This window comes from Oncorhynchus clarkii, chromosome 28 (genome assembly GCF_045791955.1).
Source record: "Oncorhynchus clarkii lewisi isolate Uvic-CL-2024 chromosome 28, UVic_Ocla_1.0, whole genome shotgun sequence".
Taxonomy (NCBI): domain Eukaryota; kingdom Metazoa; phylum Chordata; class Actinopteri; order Salmoniformes; family Salmonidae; genus Oncorhynchus; species Oncorhynchus clarkii.
The window spans coordinates 10,263,444-10,281,569 of NC_092174.1; the positions used below are offsets into that span (position 1 = coordinate 10,263,444).

At 43.0% G+C, this 18,126-nt stretch overlaps 1 protein-coding gene across 1 annotated transcript; it reads right to left on the reverse strand.

Annotated features, from left to right (window-relative positions):
- Positions 1-1,093: 1,093 nt before the first annotated feature.
- Positions 1,094-16,736, reverse strand: LOC139387562 (autoimmune regulator). The gene is made up of 13 exons (XM_071133886.1): positions 16,590-16,736; positions 15,950-16,124; positions 15,083-15,211; positions 14,394-14,462; positions 14,135-14,248; positions 10,096-10,226; positions 9,751-9,872; positions 9,542-9,611; positions 7,009-7,110; positions 1,972-2,093; positions 1,607-1,685; positions 1,371-1,457; positions 1,094-1,174 (listed from the first exon to the last, which is right to left on the reverse strand). Exons 1-13 carry the CDS (start codon positions 16,734-16,736, stop codon positions 1,094-1,096), a joined length of 1,428 nt encoding a protein of 475 aa, XP_070989987.1.
- Positions 16,737-18,126: the final 1,390 nt, after the last annotated feature.

Sequence of the window (18,126 nt, forward strand, 5' to 3'; positions counted from 1 at the left end):
CTTCAGAGTCACTCTTCTGACGGGCCTTCAGTGCTGGCGATATGGTTAATTAAGAGTTATCACAAATGTTTGGTTTCAATGAAGCACGACAGATTGTACATGATGTTGGGCCTTTCATAGATTGAGTGACTCATTAACCAGGTTTTAATCCAACCTTTAATGGCTGGAGCACACGTGCCATGACTAGAGTGGCCACAACATTTTAACAGACCAAAACCAACAGTAGAGGGGAAAATGCGATACATGGGAATTGAAAGATCTTTTTACGTGCACTACGTCATCACCCACAGCCTTTTATCCGCAACCACTCAGTTTAATGGGAACACCCCATTAAACCGAATGGTATGTGTTCATTTCTGGATGTCCGTCATCCATTTCGTATGATATGTTAAGAATGACCATTTCTATGATACGTTACAGGATTTGCAGTTTGTACAATATGTTACAGATTTGCAAAATGTAGGATATGTCATGAATCCCAATTTCTTGTGGCTGAAGTTAGCTAGGTGGCTAGCGTAAGCTAAGCTAGGGGTTAAGGTTAGGTTTAGAGTAGAAAGTATTTGCAGTTGCTACAATGTTACAGTTGTCTGTGGTGAGATTCTAACACGCAACCTTTGGTTTGCTAGACGTTTGCTTATGTGTCCATCCATCCACCCCGACCGACCACTCTACTTTAATTTTAGCCTTAATTAAGTAACCATACCATACCAAAGGTAAAATATCATATTCATTTGAGTGTCCCGGATTTACTACATGACATCTAGCCTATGAGAAGTGAGCCCCCGCTAGGAGACGGTTTCTTTAATGTCCCGTCGGGGAATAAACGCCCATTGCACTGCATCCCTCGTGGAGTTATGCTAAACTCCTGAAAATGTACAAAAACAACATTCCTGAGCTAAGTGACGGTCTTCAAGAAATTCTAGAACTGAGACATTCTCAGTGTCTGGAGCAATATAAATGAAATCATCTGTTATGTTGAACTGTGGATCCTTCTTTTAAGGAGGAGAGAGATAGAGAGATAAAAAGAGAGAGGGATTGTGTTTGTGTGAGATCATAACATGTGTTTTGAGCTTGTTATGTGTGCGTGTGTATGTCATTGGAAGTAGCCCTGAGTGTCCGAGAGAGGCCTGGAGATGTTATGGAAAGCCCACTGCAGGATCCCATCTATGGAGCTCTGCTGAAAGAGGACAAATATAGAACTTCATTAAATAATAGTTCCCTGCCACAGACATGTCTATTGTCTATCTCCGAGAGATAGACAATAGACATAATAGAGATAACTTTCTCTATATGAAATAGCGGAGGGATGTAATGACATGTTATTCACATCTTATATCACTTATCTTGATTCACATGAAAGTCTGATTCACCTCTCCCATGATGGAGTCGAGTTCATCCTTGTGTAGGATGGGCTCTGAGAGAGAGGAGTGCTCCTGAGTGTGTGGAGTCAGACCAACCTGGGTGTACAGTGGTTGAGAGAGAAAATAAGACTGTATAATGACCACACACACACACACACACACACACACACACACACACACACACACACACACACACACACACACACACACACACACACACACACACACACACACACACACTGTACCTGTAAGCCCTTGGATTCCGCCTCTCTGTCTGTTGAGCTGCCCCAGGGCCTACTGCAGGAGGAGCAGATGGACCTCCCACTGTCACAGACAAAGACAGAGGAATGCTGACTGATATGCTGTTGAACGTTCCATTACTAGCCATTGGTAGCCATTAGCGTCACACAAATGATCACGTGACCTCAAACTTTCAGTTGATGTACAGTAAAGAACGCTGTTGCTTTTAGAAAATAGATGGTGCAGCTTATAATATTGAATGAACCGGTGAATACACTATCAGAAACAGAAGATATGACTTGATAGGTTAAAAAGTGTAATACTCAGAGGTGAGTACGACGAGACGAGATGGATTTAGAGGTGGTCTTACTTTGGGAAGTGGCAGTAGGTGTGGTACTTCTGTAGGCACTGGAGACAGAGGGTCAGGTCTCCTCCACTGAGGAGGCAAACCCCACACGTCTCCCTGACCTCCACCACCTCGCCACCTGCACACTGGTACAAACAAATGCATGCATGCACGCACGCACGCACGCACACACACACACACACACACACACACACACACACACACACACTGTTAGCATACTGTAGCACTTATGCTGTAGCCCTTATAACACCTTGTTATAAAGCATGTATAATAGTTTATTCATCATCTATAAATCATTACTCACACATTAGGTAATGTTAGTTAGCTAGTTATTCACTAATGCAATTGTACACGAGAATGCGTACTAAACTACTTTTTTTTAGCACAGCCGTGTTAAAAAAAGTTGTTTCGCACAACCTCGAATGTGTACAGTTGCTTTTCTAATAAAGGTTTCCTATTAAATAAAATTAGTATTTTTATAAATGCAGTCAGGCTACTATTTCAGCCCTCAATGAAAATATAGGCCTGGTCCCGACACATCTATGGTTGTAAGCCAGGCCGGCTGGCCGTTCATTCTATCAGTTAGGTTGCCATCATTCTATCGGTTAGGTTGCCATAGACACGACCCAGCCGTGAAGTCTTTTTGTTCTATATCTATATCAGTCGTTCTAAATGTTTGGTTGCCATGCCTGCTGGCAACGCTCTTATCCCTTGCTAGCTAGCCAACTACAGCTAACACATTCAGGTCAGACAGTGCAGCTAAAATATCAGCAAAGTAGCGGAATTTGTTTAAGCTGTTTTGGATACATCCATGGCAATGAGCTAATGATGCGTGATTTCACTTGGCATAGAAAATGTGCTCTCTCTCCAGGACACTGTTCAGAGGAGCTAGCCAACTACACAGCTAATGTAATCATTTCAAACTGAAGCTGGTAAGACAGCAAACCATTCGTGAAGTATTTTTGTTGTCTATCTATGGACGCGGCCCAGTCGTTTGTTCTAAATGTTCTATTGCCATGCTATCTGGCAACGCTCTTATCCCTTGCTTGCTAGCTAGCTGACTATGGCTAACACCAGCAAAGCAGCTGCATTTCATTTAGTTTGACCTGTTCTTCTATTGACATTTATTTTTATATATCCATAAAAATTATGCTGATTCATGATTTGAGAAAATATGTCCGTCTCGTCCTGACACGTTAATTCTTAATAAGACGGTGGAGATCAAATTTTAGTATTGAAACAATGTTGCAAATGTCAAGAAACCTACATAAAAGTTTGTACAAATCCTCCCTCCGTTGTTAAAAACCAAATGTTAGGCGAGAAGCAATGGGGAAAAAATGTCTAGATGATTTTTACAGTGGAGATCAAGTTAATGATTTGGACTGATGGGACAGTTGATGCACAGGGATTTCTCAGATGGAACAGAAAACAAGATGCCCATTTTTGCTAAACAGGTTTTTCAGTATGGCTTAGAACACATCTCAACCAACTACAATGCTTGTTTTGACCAACCGGTTATAGAAACATTTATAAACAACTTTTAAGCGTTTTAATATGGGTCCTTACAAACCGTGCACTAATCATTAGTAAAGTATTTTTGCAGGGCCTCATCTAAAGTGAGAGCTAATTATACTTTATAAATGTTTTGATTGACCAGTGTAATTTCTTACAAAAAGATGGACATGCCATTGTTAGACATTCCAGCAGTACCTGATGCTCAAAATAGCCTAGAACATATCAATGGTAAAACAATAAGCACACACGACAGATGATGTTTAAGGCACTATATAAAAAAATGTGATTTTAAGACAGTCACACTGTTGTAGTAGTGTGATGTCTAAATTTAGACACATTCTATGCAGAGAAAAATAACGTATTTAGTCTGAAAATGCTAATATTAATATTTATTGGCATTGACTTTTCTACCAAAACCAATGCGTTGACTGCAGTCACTCCTTGGAGCAGTCAATAGACTGCCATCACATTACGTGGAAAGAGTTACTACTTCTAAAGGCTCAGTAAAAGTGCCCCCGAACAAAGCAAATGTGAAAATAGTCTGCGCTTAAAAGACTGAAGCACTGGAAGCATTTAAAGGTTGTACATGCCACATTTCTACTATCAAGTCATACATATAACATTCTACCTCAGTCACATATCACTAGTAAATGAAGGATTAAAAATCCACTAGAGACAAACGGGCCATTATGGCCAGCGGTTGTGTGTCGACTATCTCCCTGTGATTTGTTCGAGGTTGACAACAACAGCAAAACATTTGCATTTACAACTCATCCCCATGTCCTTGGAACAGTTTTATGAATAAAATGGTTGATAGATTTCTTTCAAACGTTCTGTGTTGACCACGACTCCACGACTCCATTTAGTTGCTTCCAGCCTATAGACAGAAACTAAAACAGGAAGCTCCCGCTCTCAGGTCTGTTCGACTCTGGTCCGACCAATCTGATTCCACGCTTCAAGATTGCTTCGATCACGTGGATTGGGATATGTTCCGCATTGTGTCAAACAACAACATTGACGAATACGCTGATTCAGTGAGCGAGTTCATTAGCAAGTGCATCGGCGATGTCGTACCCACAGCAATTATTAAAACATTCCCCAACCAGAAACCGTGGATTGATGGCAGCATTCGCGTGAAACTGAAAGCGCGAACCACTGCTTTTAACCAGGGCAAGGTGACCGGAAACCTGACTGAATACAAACAGTGTAGCTATTCCCTCCGCAAAGCAATCAAACAAGCTAAGCGTCAGTATAGAGACAAAGTAGATTCACAATTCAACAGCTCAGACACAAGAGGTATGTGGCAGGGTCTACAGTCAATCACGGATTACAAAAATAAAACCAGCCCCATTGCGGACCAGGATGTCTTGCTCCCAGACAGACTAAACAACTTCTTTGCTCGCTTTGAGGACAATACAGTGCCACTGACACGGCCCGCTACCAAAACCTGCGGACTCTCCTTCACTGCAGCCGACGTGAGTAAAACATTTAAACGTGTTAACCCTCGCAAGGCTGCAGGCCCAGGCGGCATCCCCAGGCGCGTCCTCAGAGCATGCGCAGACCAGCTGGCTGGTGTTTACGGACATATTCAATCAATCTTTATTCCAGTCTGCTGTTCCCACATGCTTCAAGAGGGCCACCATTGTTCCTGTTCCCAAGAAGGTTAAGGCAACTCACTCACTCACTTCCGTCATCATGAAGTGTTTTGAGAGACTAGTCAAGGACCATATCACCTCTACCCTACCTGACACCCTAGATCCACTCCAATTTTCTTACCGTCCCAATAGACGACGCAACAGACGATGCAACAGCAACCACACCGCACACTGCCCTAACCCATCTGGACAAGAGGAATACCTATGTGAGAATGCTGTTCATCGACTACAGCTCAGCATTTAACACCATAGTACCCTCCAAACTCGTCCACAAGCTCAAGACCCTGGGTCTCAACCCCGCCATGTGCAACTGGGTACTGGACTTCCTGATGGGCCGCCCCCAGGTGGGAGGGTAGGTAACAACATCTCCACCCCGCTGATCCTCAACACTGGGGCCCCACAAGGGTGCGTTCTGAGCCCTCTCCTGTACTCCCTGTTCACCCAAGACTGCGTGGCCATGCACGCCTCCAACTCAATCATCAAGTTTGCAGACGACACTACAGTCGTAGGCTTGATTACCAACAACGACGAGACGGCCTACAGGGAGGAGGTGAGGGCCCTCGGAGTGTGGTGTCAGGAAAATAACCTCACACTCAACGTCAACAAAACAAAGGAGATGATCGTGGACTTCAGGAAACAGCAGAGGGAGCACCCCCCTATCCAAATCGACGGGACAGTAGTGGAGAGGGTAGAAAGTTTTAAGTTCCTTGGCGTACACATCACGGACAAATTGAATTGGTCCACCCACACAGACAGCGTGGTGAAGACTGCGCAGTAGCGCCTCTTCAACCTCAGGAGGCTAAAGAAATTCGGCTTGTCACCAAAAGCACTCACAAACTTTTACAGATGCACAATCGAGAGCATCCTGTCGGGCTGTATCACAGCCTGGTACGGCAACTGCTCCGCCACAACCGTAAGGCTCCCCAGAGGGTAGTAAGGTCTGCACAACGCATCACGGGGGCAAACTACCTGCCCTCCAGGACACCTACACCACCCGATGTCACAGGAAGGCCATAAAGATCATCAAGGACAACAACCACGAAGGCGAGGTCAGTACAGGTGCATCAAAGCAGGGACCGAGAGACTGAAAAACAGCTTCTATCTCAAGGCCATCAGACTGTTAAACAGCCACCACTAACATTGAGTGGCTGCTGCCATACATGTAAAAAATGTATCACTAGCCACTTTAAACAATGCCACTTAATATCATGTTTACATACCCAACATTAATCATCTCATATGTATATACTGTACTCGATACCATCTACTGCATCTTGCCTATGCCGTTCTGTACCATCACCCATTCATATATCTTTATGTACATATTCTTTATCCCTTTACACTTGTGTGTATAAGGTAGTTGTGGAATTGTTAGGTTAGATTACTCGTTGGTTATTACTGCATTGTCGGAACTAGAAGCACAAGCATTTCGCTACACTCGCATTAACATCTGCTAACCATGTGTATGTGACAAATACAATTGGATTGGATATGATTTGATATGTTGTGTCCTTACTCTTTTACCATTGATATGTTCTAGGCTATTTTAAAGAGCATCAGGTACTGCTGGGAATGTCTACCAATGGCGATGTCTACCAATGGCATGTCCGCCTTTTTGTGAGAAATTACACTGGTCACTCGAAACACAAACATAAAGTAATGATTTAATAAATGATGAATAAACTATGTACTAACCATTATACAAGCTTTATTACAAGGTGTTATTATAAATTGCACAAACTAATCTGAAAGAGACTTTGAAATGACTAACGATAACACTAACCGTTTGGAGAGAAAGAGAGACAATAGAATAGACAATTGGAGGAGACTAAAGGCCACAAAACTAAAGAATCACCTGATATGCACAGACCTGACCGCTCTTGGTTGTGGTGACGCTGGAGAGAGAGGTGGAGGATAAGGAAGAGAAGAAGGAGAAGTCGATGGTGGAGTTACTGGAGCTGGTCTCTGTCAACTGGCTCTGAGCCAAGGGCTATGGGAGAGAAGACGAGAACTGTCATACCTCAGTATCGTACTGAGATCGAACCGTTATGCGTCAATGTCACACTGAGGTAGAACCGTTATACCTCAATATCACAATGTGGTATAACTCTTTCACATCAACGTCATACTGAGTTAGAACCGTTATGTCTCAATATTCATATTGGGAAACGGGTTGGAACCTAAATACAGTGCCTTGCGAAAGTATTCGGCCCCCTTGAACTTTGCGACCTTTTGCCACATTTCAGGCTTAAAAAATAAAGATATAAAACTGTATTTTTTTGTGAAGAATCAACAACAAGTGGGACACAATCATGAAGTGGAACGACATTTATTGGATATTTCAAACTTTTTTAACAAATCAAAAACTGAAAAATTGGGCGTGCAAAATTATTCAGCCCCTTTACTTTCAGTGCAGTAAACTCTCTCCAGAAGTTCAGTGAGGATCTCTGAATGATCCAATGTTGACCTAAATGACTAATGATGATAAATACAATCAACCTGTGTGTAATCAAGTCTCCGTATAAATGCACCTGCACTGTGATAGTCTCAGAGGTCCGTTAAAAGCGCAGAGAGCATCATGAAGAACAAGGAACACACCAGGCAGGTCCGAGATACTGTTGTGAATAAGTTTAAAGCTGGATTTGGATACAAAAAGATTTCCCAAGCTTTAAACATCCCAAGGAGCACTGTGCAAGCAATAATATTGAAATGGAAGGAGTATCAGACCACTGCAAATCTACCAAGACCTGGCCGTCCCTCTAAACTTTCAGCTCATACAAGGAGAAGACTGATCAGAGATGCAGCCAAGAGGCCCATGATCACTCTGGATGAATTGCAGAGATCTACAGCTGAGGTGGGAGACTCTGTCCATAGGACAACAATCAGTCGTATATTGCACAAATCTGGCCTTTATGGAAGAGTGGCAAGAAGAAAGCCATTTCTTAAAGCCACCTGGGAGACACGCCAAACATCAACATGGTCAGATGAAACCAAAATGGAACTTTTTGGCAACAATGAACACACCATCCCCACTGTCAAACATGGTGGTGGCAGCATCATGGTTTGGGCCTGCTTTTCTTCAGCAGGGACAGGGAAGATGGTTAAAATTGATGGGAAGATGGATGGAGCCAAATACAGGACCATTCTGGAAGAAAACCTGATGGAGTCTGCAAAAGACCTGAGACTGGGACGGAGATTTGTCTTCCAACAAGACAATGATCCAAAACATAAAGCAAAATCTACAATGGAATGGTTCAAAAATAAACATATCCAGGTGTTAGAATGGCCAAGTCAAAGTCCAGACCTGAATCCAATCGAGAATCTGTGGAAAGAACTGAAAACTGCTGTTCACAAATGCTCTCCATCCAACCTCACTGAGCTCGAGCTGTTTTGCAAGGAGGAATGGGAAAAAATGTCAGTCTCTCGATGTGCAAAACTGATAGAGACATACCCCAAGCGACTTACAGCTGTAATCGCAGCAAAAGGTGGCGCTACAAAGTATTAACTTAAGGGGGCTGAATAATTTTGCACGCCCAATTTTTCAGTTTTTGATTTGTTAAAAAAGTTTAAAATATCCAATAAATGTCGTTCCACTTCATGATTGTGTCCCACTTGTTGTTGATTCTTCACAAAAAAATACAGTTTTATATCTTTATGTTTGAAGCCTGAAATGTGGCAAAAGGTCGCAAAGTTCAAGGGGGCCGAATACTTTCGCAAGGCACTGTAGCTCGACAAATAACTCCACAAATCAGTGCGGATAGAGCAGCTTGCTATGGACTGGGCAAGCTAGTTGTTTACTAGTCTGAGTTCCAGTCTCTGTAACATTCCACTCCTTGTGCAGGTGGGAGTGAGAGAGAGAGGTGGACATTAAGGAGGCTTGGCTTGAAGCGCTAGGCATCATGATACGACGTGCATTATAATGTGTTAAGGATATTAGCAGGCCTATCGTTACTTCACTGAATTACATAATTATTCTTAATTACATAACTTTGAACATCCAAGAGTTGGCTCATACTTTTAAAAAAGTGCTTATGTTCCGGAACACTATAAGATCACTTTTGTTCCCGATTCTGTTTCCATTTGTTGAAATGTTCTCTTCTTTTCCGGTTTTCTGTTCTGATCCCTGAACCGGTTCCAACCCCAGGGTAGAACCATTATACCTCATGATCATGAGGTAGAACCGTAATACCGAGTTGGAACCATTATACCTCAATATCATACTGAGGTAGACCGTTAATACCACAATATCATACTGAGTTAAAAATCATATACCGCATTATAATACTGATGTAGAACCATAATACCTCAATGTCATACCTTTAGGGTGGAAGTAGTAGAAATAGTAGTGGAAGTAAAATGGTATGATATTGAAGAAAATACCAACTTTTGACACTGACCTGAACAGGTTGTACTGGGTAGATTCTCTCTCTTCTCACCTTATTGCCATGGCATGATTGACAGCGCCAAGTGCCACTAGAGAAAGGAAAAAAGCTTGGGTCTTATGAAAGATTTTGACTTTTGTTGGCCTAATGTAAAAAAAAAAAACACACACAAATAAAACAAAGTTATATGCACAGAAGTCAAGTAAGGATTCTGTCCACATAAAGTATACCTTGGTATTGTGGTGAGGGGAGGGTCTAGGCAGGTCAGGTGGTAGGCCCTGGGACAGCCATCACAACAGATGAGCTCACCTCCATCTTTACACACTGCACACTCATCATCATTACGCTGGGCCTGGATACACACACACACACACACTGATAGACACTCATCTTTCATATACAATCTATTTTCAAATCAATGTGAAAATGTAAATGTTGATGAATGTGCATTTTCTTTGTCAACTACATGAGGCAAATACAGAAACACACTCCCTCTCAACATGATTGGTTATTTACCTGGGAAAATAATGTATGAATACAACTGTATTGCTTGAACAGTCACTTACGTCTCTTACCCTGGTGCTGGACTCCTCCTTGTGGTGGTATTTAGTATTTGCAGACTTTGTCTTGTGTCCTCCAGTCAGCTCATTGAATGGCCCAGAGGTGTAATACTCACCACCCACTTTAATGCACTTTTTGGCACTTCCTGTAGAAAGACAAAAAAATGTAGTCCTACTCTCCCCTTTTGTTCTTAATATTTAAATGCCTACAATGAAACCTGTTATGGTGAGATGGTGTCTTATGGTGTCTGTGGAGGTTCATTGGCTGACGGCTATCTAGATTAGATTAAAATCAACTTTAGTATCCCACCAGGGGGGAAATCATTTGGTTATGTACTTAAAAAGAAAAAGTACATAATACATAAAAACATAGAATAATACACAATCAAATTAATATGGAAGTGCAATAAGCCACATATTTACAGCGCAACTGCAATGCATATTTACTGTGCACTCCTATAAACTCTCTATTGGCTCATAAATTGGTGCCGACAGTGAGGGCTGCCGTGCTTCTAGCTCTTAGGAAACTTTGCAGTATTTTATTTTTTTATGTATTATATTTAACTTTATTAGCCCAGAAAATTGTTTGTGTTATTACAGAACTAATGGTTATCAGAGTGGTGGTAACTCACCAGCACTACCAGCAAGCATTATGAACAGGAATATGACTTTCCCAAATCAGATCTTTTGTTCGTACCCCCCAGGGCAATTGAACTGATTCCAGAGACCGACCCAAAACACCGCCTGCGGAGGAGAGGTACTCGGAGCGGACTTCTAGTCCGACTTAGGAGGCATGCACACCACACACTGCTTCCGAGTATATTACTCGCTAATGTTCAGTTTCTGGATAATAAAGTTGACGAGCTTAGGGCGAGCAATTCTTTCCAGAGAGATAACAGAGATTGTAACATACTCTGTTTCATGGAAACATGGCTTACTCGGGATATACTGTCTGAGTCCGTCCAGTCAGTTGGGTTCTCAGTTCATCGCGCAGACAGGAATAAATATCTCTCCGGAAGAAGAAAGGTGGTGTTGTTTCATGATTAATGACTCATGGTGTGATTGTGATAAAATACAGGAACTGAAGTCCTTTTGTTCACCCAACCTAGAATACCTCATAATCAAATGCCGACCGTATTATTAACCAAGAGAATTCTCTTCAGTTATAGTCACAGCCGTGTCTATCCCCCTTCAAGCCGATGCCACGACGGCCCTCACAGAACTTGACTGGACTTCATACAAACTGGAAACCACATATTCTGAGGCTGCATTTATTGTAGCTGGGGATTTTAACAAAGCAAATTTGAAAAAAAGGCTGCCAAATTTCTGTCAACACATTGACTGTAGTACTCGCGCTGCTAAAACATTCGACCACTGCTACTCCAACTTTCAGGATGCCTACAAGGTCCTCCCCCGCCCACCTTTCGGCAAATCTGACCACGACACCATTTTGCTCCTCCCATCCTATAGGCAGAAACTGAAACAGGAAGTACCCATGCTAATTACTATTCAACGCTGCCCTGACCAATTGGAATCCACACTTCAAGATTGCTTGATCACCGGGACTGGGATTTGTTCCGGGTAGCCTCTGAGAAAAACATTGATGAATATACTGATATGGCGACTGAGTTTATCAGGAAGTGTATAGCAGATGTTGTACCCACTGTGACTATTAAAACCTAACCTAATCAGAAACCGTGGATAGATGGCAGCATTCGCGCAAAACTGAAAGCGCAAACCACCGCATTTAACCCTGGCAAGGTGACTGGGAATATAGCAGAATACAAACAGTGTAGTTATTGTCACGATTGTCGTAAAGAGGAGACCAAAGTGCAGCGTGATTAGAATACATTCTTCTTTTAATGAATGAAGAACACAAAGAACACTTAAACAAAAAACAACAAAACTAACGTGACGCTATGACAACGAGTGCAGACACAGGCAACTACACATAGACAATAACCCATGAACTACAATACATCACAGGCTACCTAAATATGGTTCCCAATCAGAGACAACGACAAACACCTGCCACTGATTGAGAACCATATCAAGCCAAAACACATAGAAATAGACAAACTAGACATACAACATAGAATGCCCACTCCTATCACACCCTGACCAAACAAAACATAGAAACAAACAACGCAAATCATGGTCAGAGTGTGACAGTTATTCCCTCCGCAAGGCAAACAAACAGGCAAAATATCAGTATAGAGACAAAGTGGAGTCGCAATTAAACAGCTCAGACATGAGCAATATGTGGCAGGGTCTACAGACTAGAAAAGGAAAAACAGACACATCGCTGACACCGGCGTCTTGCTTCCGGACAAGCTAAACACCTTCTTCGCCTGCTTTGAGGATAACACAGTCCCACCGACACTACCAAGGACTGTGGTCTCCCCTTCTCCATGGCCGACGTGAGTAAGACATTTAAGCGTGTTAACCCTCGCAAGACTGCCGGCCCAGACAGCATCCCTAGCCGCGTTCCCAGAGCATGTGCAGACCAGCTGGCTGTTGTGTTTAAAGACATATTCAATCTTTCCCTATCCCAGTCTGCTGTCCCCACATGCTTCAAGATGGCCACCATTGTTCCTGTACTCAAGAAAGCAAAGGTAACTGAACTAAATGACAATCGCCCCGTAGCACTCATTTCTGTAGTAATGAAGTGCTTTGAGAGACTAGTCAAGGATCATATCACCTGTCACCCTAGACCCACCCTAGACCCACTTCAATTTCCTTATGGGCCTCCACCAGGTGGTGAAGGTAGGAAACAACACATCCACTTCACTGATCCGCAACACTGTGGCCCCACAAGGGTGCGTGCTCAGCCCCCTCCTGTACTCCCTGTACACCCATGACTGCATGACCACACACACTTCCAACTCAATCATCAAGTTGCAGATGACACAACAGTAGTAGGCTTGATTATCAACAATGACGATACAGCCTACAGGGAGGCTCTGGGAGTGTGGTGCCAGGAAAATAACCTCTCACTCAAAGTCAACAAAACAAAGGAGATGATCGTGAACTTCAGGAAACAGCAGAGGGATCACCCCCCTATCCACATCATTGGGACCGCAGTGGAGAATTTGGAAAGCTTCAATTTCATCGGTGTACACATCACTGACAAACTGAAATGGTCCACCCACACAGACAGTGTGCTGAAGATGGCGCAACGGCCCCTCTTCAGCCTCAGAAGACTGAATAAATTTGTCTTGGCACCTAAAACCCTCACAAACCTTTACAGATGCACAATTGAGAGCATCCTGTCGGGCTGTATCACCGCATGGAACAGCAACTGCACCGCCTGCAACCGCAGGCCTCTCCAGAGGGTGGTGCGGTCTGCCCAAAGTATCACCGGGGGTAAACTACCTGCCCTCCAGGACACCTACAGCACCAGATGTCACAGGTAGGCCAAAAAGATCATCAAGGACAACAACCACCCAAGCTACTGCTTGTTCACCCTGCTATCATCCAGAAGGCGAGGTCAGTACAGGTGCATCAAAGCTGGGACCGAGAGAATGAAAAACAGCTTCTATCTCAAGGCCATCAGACTGTTAAATAGCCATCACTAGGCGGCTTTCACCCGGTTACGTAACCCTGCACCTTAGAGGCTGCTGCCTATATACATTGACTTGAAATTACTGGCCACTTTAATAAATGGAACCCTAGTCACTTTAATAATGTTTACATATTTTGCATTACTCATCTCATATGTATATACTGTATTCTATTCTACTGTATCTTAGTCTATGCCGCTCTGACATTGCTCGTCCATATATTCATTTATTCTTAATTCCATTCCTTTACATAGATATGTGTGATTTGGTTATTGTTGGAAATTGTTAGATATTACTTGTTAGATATTACTTGTTAGATATTACTGTACGGAGCTAGACACACAAGCATTTTACTACACCCGCAATAACATCTGCTAAACACGTGTATGTGACAAATAAAATTGGATTTGATTTGAACTTGGAACACAAGGTTTACAGTCATCAGGTTAGGGTTGTGGTCAGGATAGTGTTGTGATTCCAGTGTTACTCACCAGATCCAAACACCTGTTTGATGAGGATCTCCTCTCTGGCCCCACAGCTGACCGGCAGCTCACTGGACGACAGAGTGACTGCCCTCTGTACCGAGGTGGACACCGCCTGGACACCTGCTACATGGTAATAGCACAGTAATAATGGTCAGTTTATAGTGATGATGTTGATAAATTTAGGCTGATATCAAATATTTTGTGCCTTCCCCAAATCATCACAGAATCACAAACAGAGAATGGAATATCAAACAGATTTGATGACCCTTTCCAGTTGGTATCTGAGAGACCACTGCAGCACCTTCACTTTTCTTCACCGACTTCACTTTGCCACCTGGAACAATGACACCAAAACATGTATAATGAGCTTGGTTAAGAAACACTTGAGTTTTCATCGCAGTGCTAGTTGTGCCACCAGAGACTCTGGGTTCGCGCCCAGGCTCTGTCGCAGCCGGCTGTGACCGGGAGGTCCGTGGGGCGATGCACAATTGACCTAGCGTCGTCCGGGTTAAGGAGGGTTTGGCCGGTAGGGATATCCTTGTCTCATCGCGCACCAGCGACTCCTGTGGCGGGCCGGGCGCAGTGCGCGCTAACCAAGGTTGCCAGGTGCACAGTGTTTCCTCTGACACATTGGTGTGGCTGGCTTCCGGGTTGAATGTGCGCTGTGTTAAGAAGCAGTGCGGCTTGGTTGGGTTGTGTTTCGGAGAACGCATGGCTTTCGACCTTCGTCTCTCCCGAGCCCGTACGGGAGTTGTAGCCATGAGACAAGATAGTAATTACTAACAATTGGATAACACTAAATTGGGTAGAAAAGGGGGTAAAAAAAATTAAATAAAATAAAGAAACACTTGAGTTTTGAGTATATTGTAGTACAACTTGTTGTCATATGGTTACGGAGTGCATTATAATGGGTATCTGGTACAATATCTTATATCACACCTAAACTGTTGTTACTTTTTCCGTGGTGCTGAGAGTGGTGAGAGTGATGAGGGTGTCTCTCCCCCAGGCCCCTCTTCCTGCTGTGGGACTCTCGAGACCCTCGTGGGGATCTCTTCCCCTGCTTGGAGCCCACCATCTCCCTACCTGACAAAATGGAACACCACCCACAGAATAAATTATAATTATAATAAACTTAAATTCTTGTTAATCTAACCGCACTGTCCAATTCACAGTAACTTTTACAGTGAAAGAATACTATGCTATTGAGGAGAGTGCACAATTATGAATTTGACAATATATTAATAAACCAATTAGGCACATTTGTGCAGTCTTGATACAACATTTTGAACAGATATGCAATGGTTCATTTGATCAGTCTAAAACTTTGCACATACACTGCTGCCATCTAGTGGCCAAAATCAAAATTACGCCTGGGCTGGAATAATTCATTATGGCCTTTCTCTTGCATTTCAAAAATGATGGTACAAAAAACAAACAAAAAACATGTTTTTTTCTTTGTATTATCTTTTACCAGATCTAATGTGTTATATTCTCCTACATTAATTTCACATTTCCACAAACTTCAATGGTGTCAAGAATATGCATATCCTTGCTTCAAGTCCTGAGCTACAGACAGATTTGGTATGTCATTTTAGGCGAAAATTGAAAAAAAGGGTCGGATCCTTAAGATGCTCCAATGTCACTACAACTCAACTCCCTCACTTCAGGGACACAGCCTTTCAATCAACTGTTTTTCTCTGCCCAAACTACCCCCTCATATGCAATTGATCACTACCCCAAGTACCCCCTGAGGATAAACCAAGTACCCTCAGAGGTTCTAGTGCCACAGGATGAGAAACTGCTTAAGATGGGGTTACCAACCTGGTTGAATGCTGGTCAGGAGGGCCTGCAGTCTTGGGTAGCTGTGCTGGTTGTAGTCCTTGGCCAGGTTGGTCCAGAAGGCCTGGATGGTGGTCCTACTCTGCTCCAGGAGCCAGGAAAGCAGGGAGTACATGGCCTTGTGGATCCCCTCTCTGCCCTCCTTCTCCAGGGTATCCTATGGGTGGTCATAGCAAATTTTTATGATAATAATACTTTTTAGCAAACATTTTTATCCAAGGCGACTTACAGTCATGCGGGCATACATTTTTACTTGGGGCTAGTGCCGGGAATTGAACCCACTATCCTGATGTTGCAAGTGCCATGCTCTACCAACTGTCATTCAATGTTCCATGTACTGTAGAAAATGGTACAGAGTGAAATATACACCGATTTTTGTTGTTGTTGTTAATAGATAAGAATAAGATTTAGATGATCTGCAAGGTCTTCTCAGCACCCAGAACCAAATCAGTTAAGGCTGTTACGAGAGACAATCTACAAGGCGATGTATTGAAGAGAAAATATAATAATTGTACATGACCTCCGTCCAAGCTAACATCAGGAAATGCTCAAACTTTCTCCATAAGAGCTCTTACATCAATATGAAATATACCATTATTATTATATACTCCCCATAGCTCACCTTCAGAATTTGGTCGCTGATGATGCTGCGGTCCACCAACCCATAGAGCAGTGGGAAGGGATCATCAATCACCATGGAGATGTCCGTGCGGAATTCCTTGAGCTGGGAACGGGGGTCAGGATCCTCAAAAGCCTCGACTCTGGACATGGCTCACAGTTTAGTATGTGTGGTGTTCATTCATACAGTATGTTCAAGTGGTCTAATGTTGTCTGGCTTTTATGTGTGGTGTGTTGCTGTTAAGTCGCACCGGCGAAGTGTAACAGGAGAATCTGAAATGATTGAAGTGACCTTTGGTTCGTGACCTCAGTGTTGGAGGTGTGGCTAGTCCAGGTGAGGGTCACTTGATGGGTATGTCCGCCATGGTTGCTCAAAAGTGTTTCTGGTTTCCTTTTTCCAGATGAACACACACACACACACACACAAACACATTTGAATGATTATTTAGAAAGTCCTCAGTTAAGCCACTGAGATTTGCTCTGCCACTCACCTCTCCAGGGTCCACATGTACATTGGTACTCTAACCGCCTTGCCTGTGTCCACCTGTCTCTCGGGGGGGGGGGGGGGGGGGGGGGGAACTAAAGACCACCACTAACTCCTGCAGGGGAATACCTGATTCCAGTCTCACTAGAAAAGCCCAAACCCATGGGGACTGAGAGCCCAGGTGAGTGGCAGTCTACACGTCACTGTGATACGAATCTATTAGAAGGTGCTTTCCACTTCAACTTCCCCCAAAATGTGTCATTGTTTGTCTGCTATGATCTCGGCCACAAGTATTAATCGTGAATGTGTGGTCATATTTTTTTTTTTACCTTTATTTAACCAGGCAAGTCAGTTAAGAACAAATTCTTATTTTCAATGATGCCCTGGGAACAGTGGGTTAACTGCCTGTTCAGGGGCAGAACGACAGATTTGTACCTTGTCAGCTCGGGGGTTTGAACTCGCAACCTTCCGGTTACTAGTCCAACGCTCTAACCACTAGGCTACCCTGCCGCCCCATATTGATACTGTCACCAGATTGGGTAACATTTGACATGTAATTACATGATTAATGGTTTATTTAATCATTTCTAAATGTGTTATAAACCATTCAATAACAGTGACTATTCCCCACAATGTGTTTTATTTAGGCATTTCTATGCAATTTAAAAACTCTAAATGCTGTTTGGAGAACTGCAAAAAACAAGCAAAAATGATCATTATCACCTTGGATGCTGTAGCTTCATTCACCTCAGTTGATCTACAGACACATGGCTATACAATTACCCGCCACACGTTAACTCAGATTAACTCAAAACTATCATTTAACACGTTCCCTGAGTGCCAGGTCAGTAATGATTACTACAAGTTCAGATAGCTGGCTATCTCACATAGGTTAAATTGAGTGACTGTCAATGGGTGACATATGGAGGAAAACAACCCATTTTTGAAAGTGCGTCTTCTACTTTGATGTTGTTGTTTCTTTAATACAAAAAATAAATAAAAAATACAGTCTTATGTAGCTACGGCCACGACCTCAGATACTCTTATGATGAGAGCC

Excerpts from the sequence above, each read along its gene's own strand:
- LOC139387562 (XM_071133886.1), bottom strand. The coding sequence starts at position 16,736 with ATGTCCAGAGTCGAGGCTTTTGAGGATCCTGACCCCCGTTCCCAGCTC. Across the intron at positions 1,686-1,971 it reads ACCTACTGCCACTTCCCAAA|TGGGAGGTCCATCTGCTCCT; the intron begins GTAAGACCACCT and ends TGTCTGTGACAG. Across the intron at positions 1,175-1,370 it reads TCGACTCCATCATGGGAGAG|AGCTCCATAGATGGGATCCT; the intron begins GTGAATCAGACT and ends CTCTTTCAGCAG.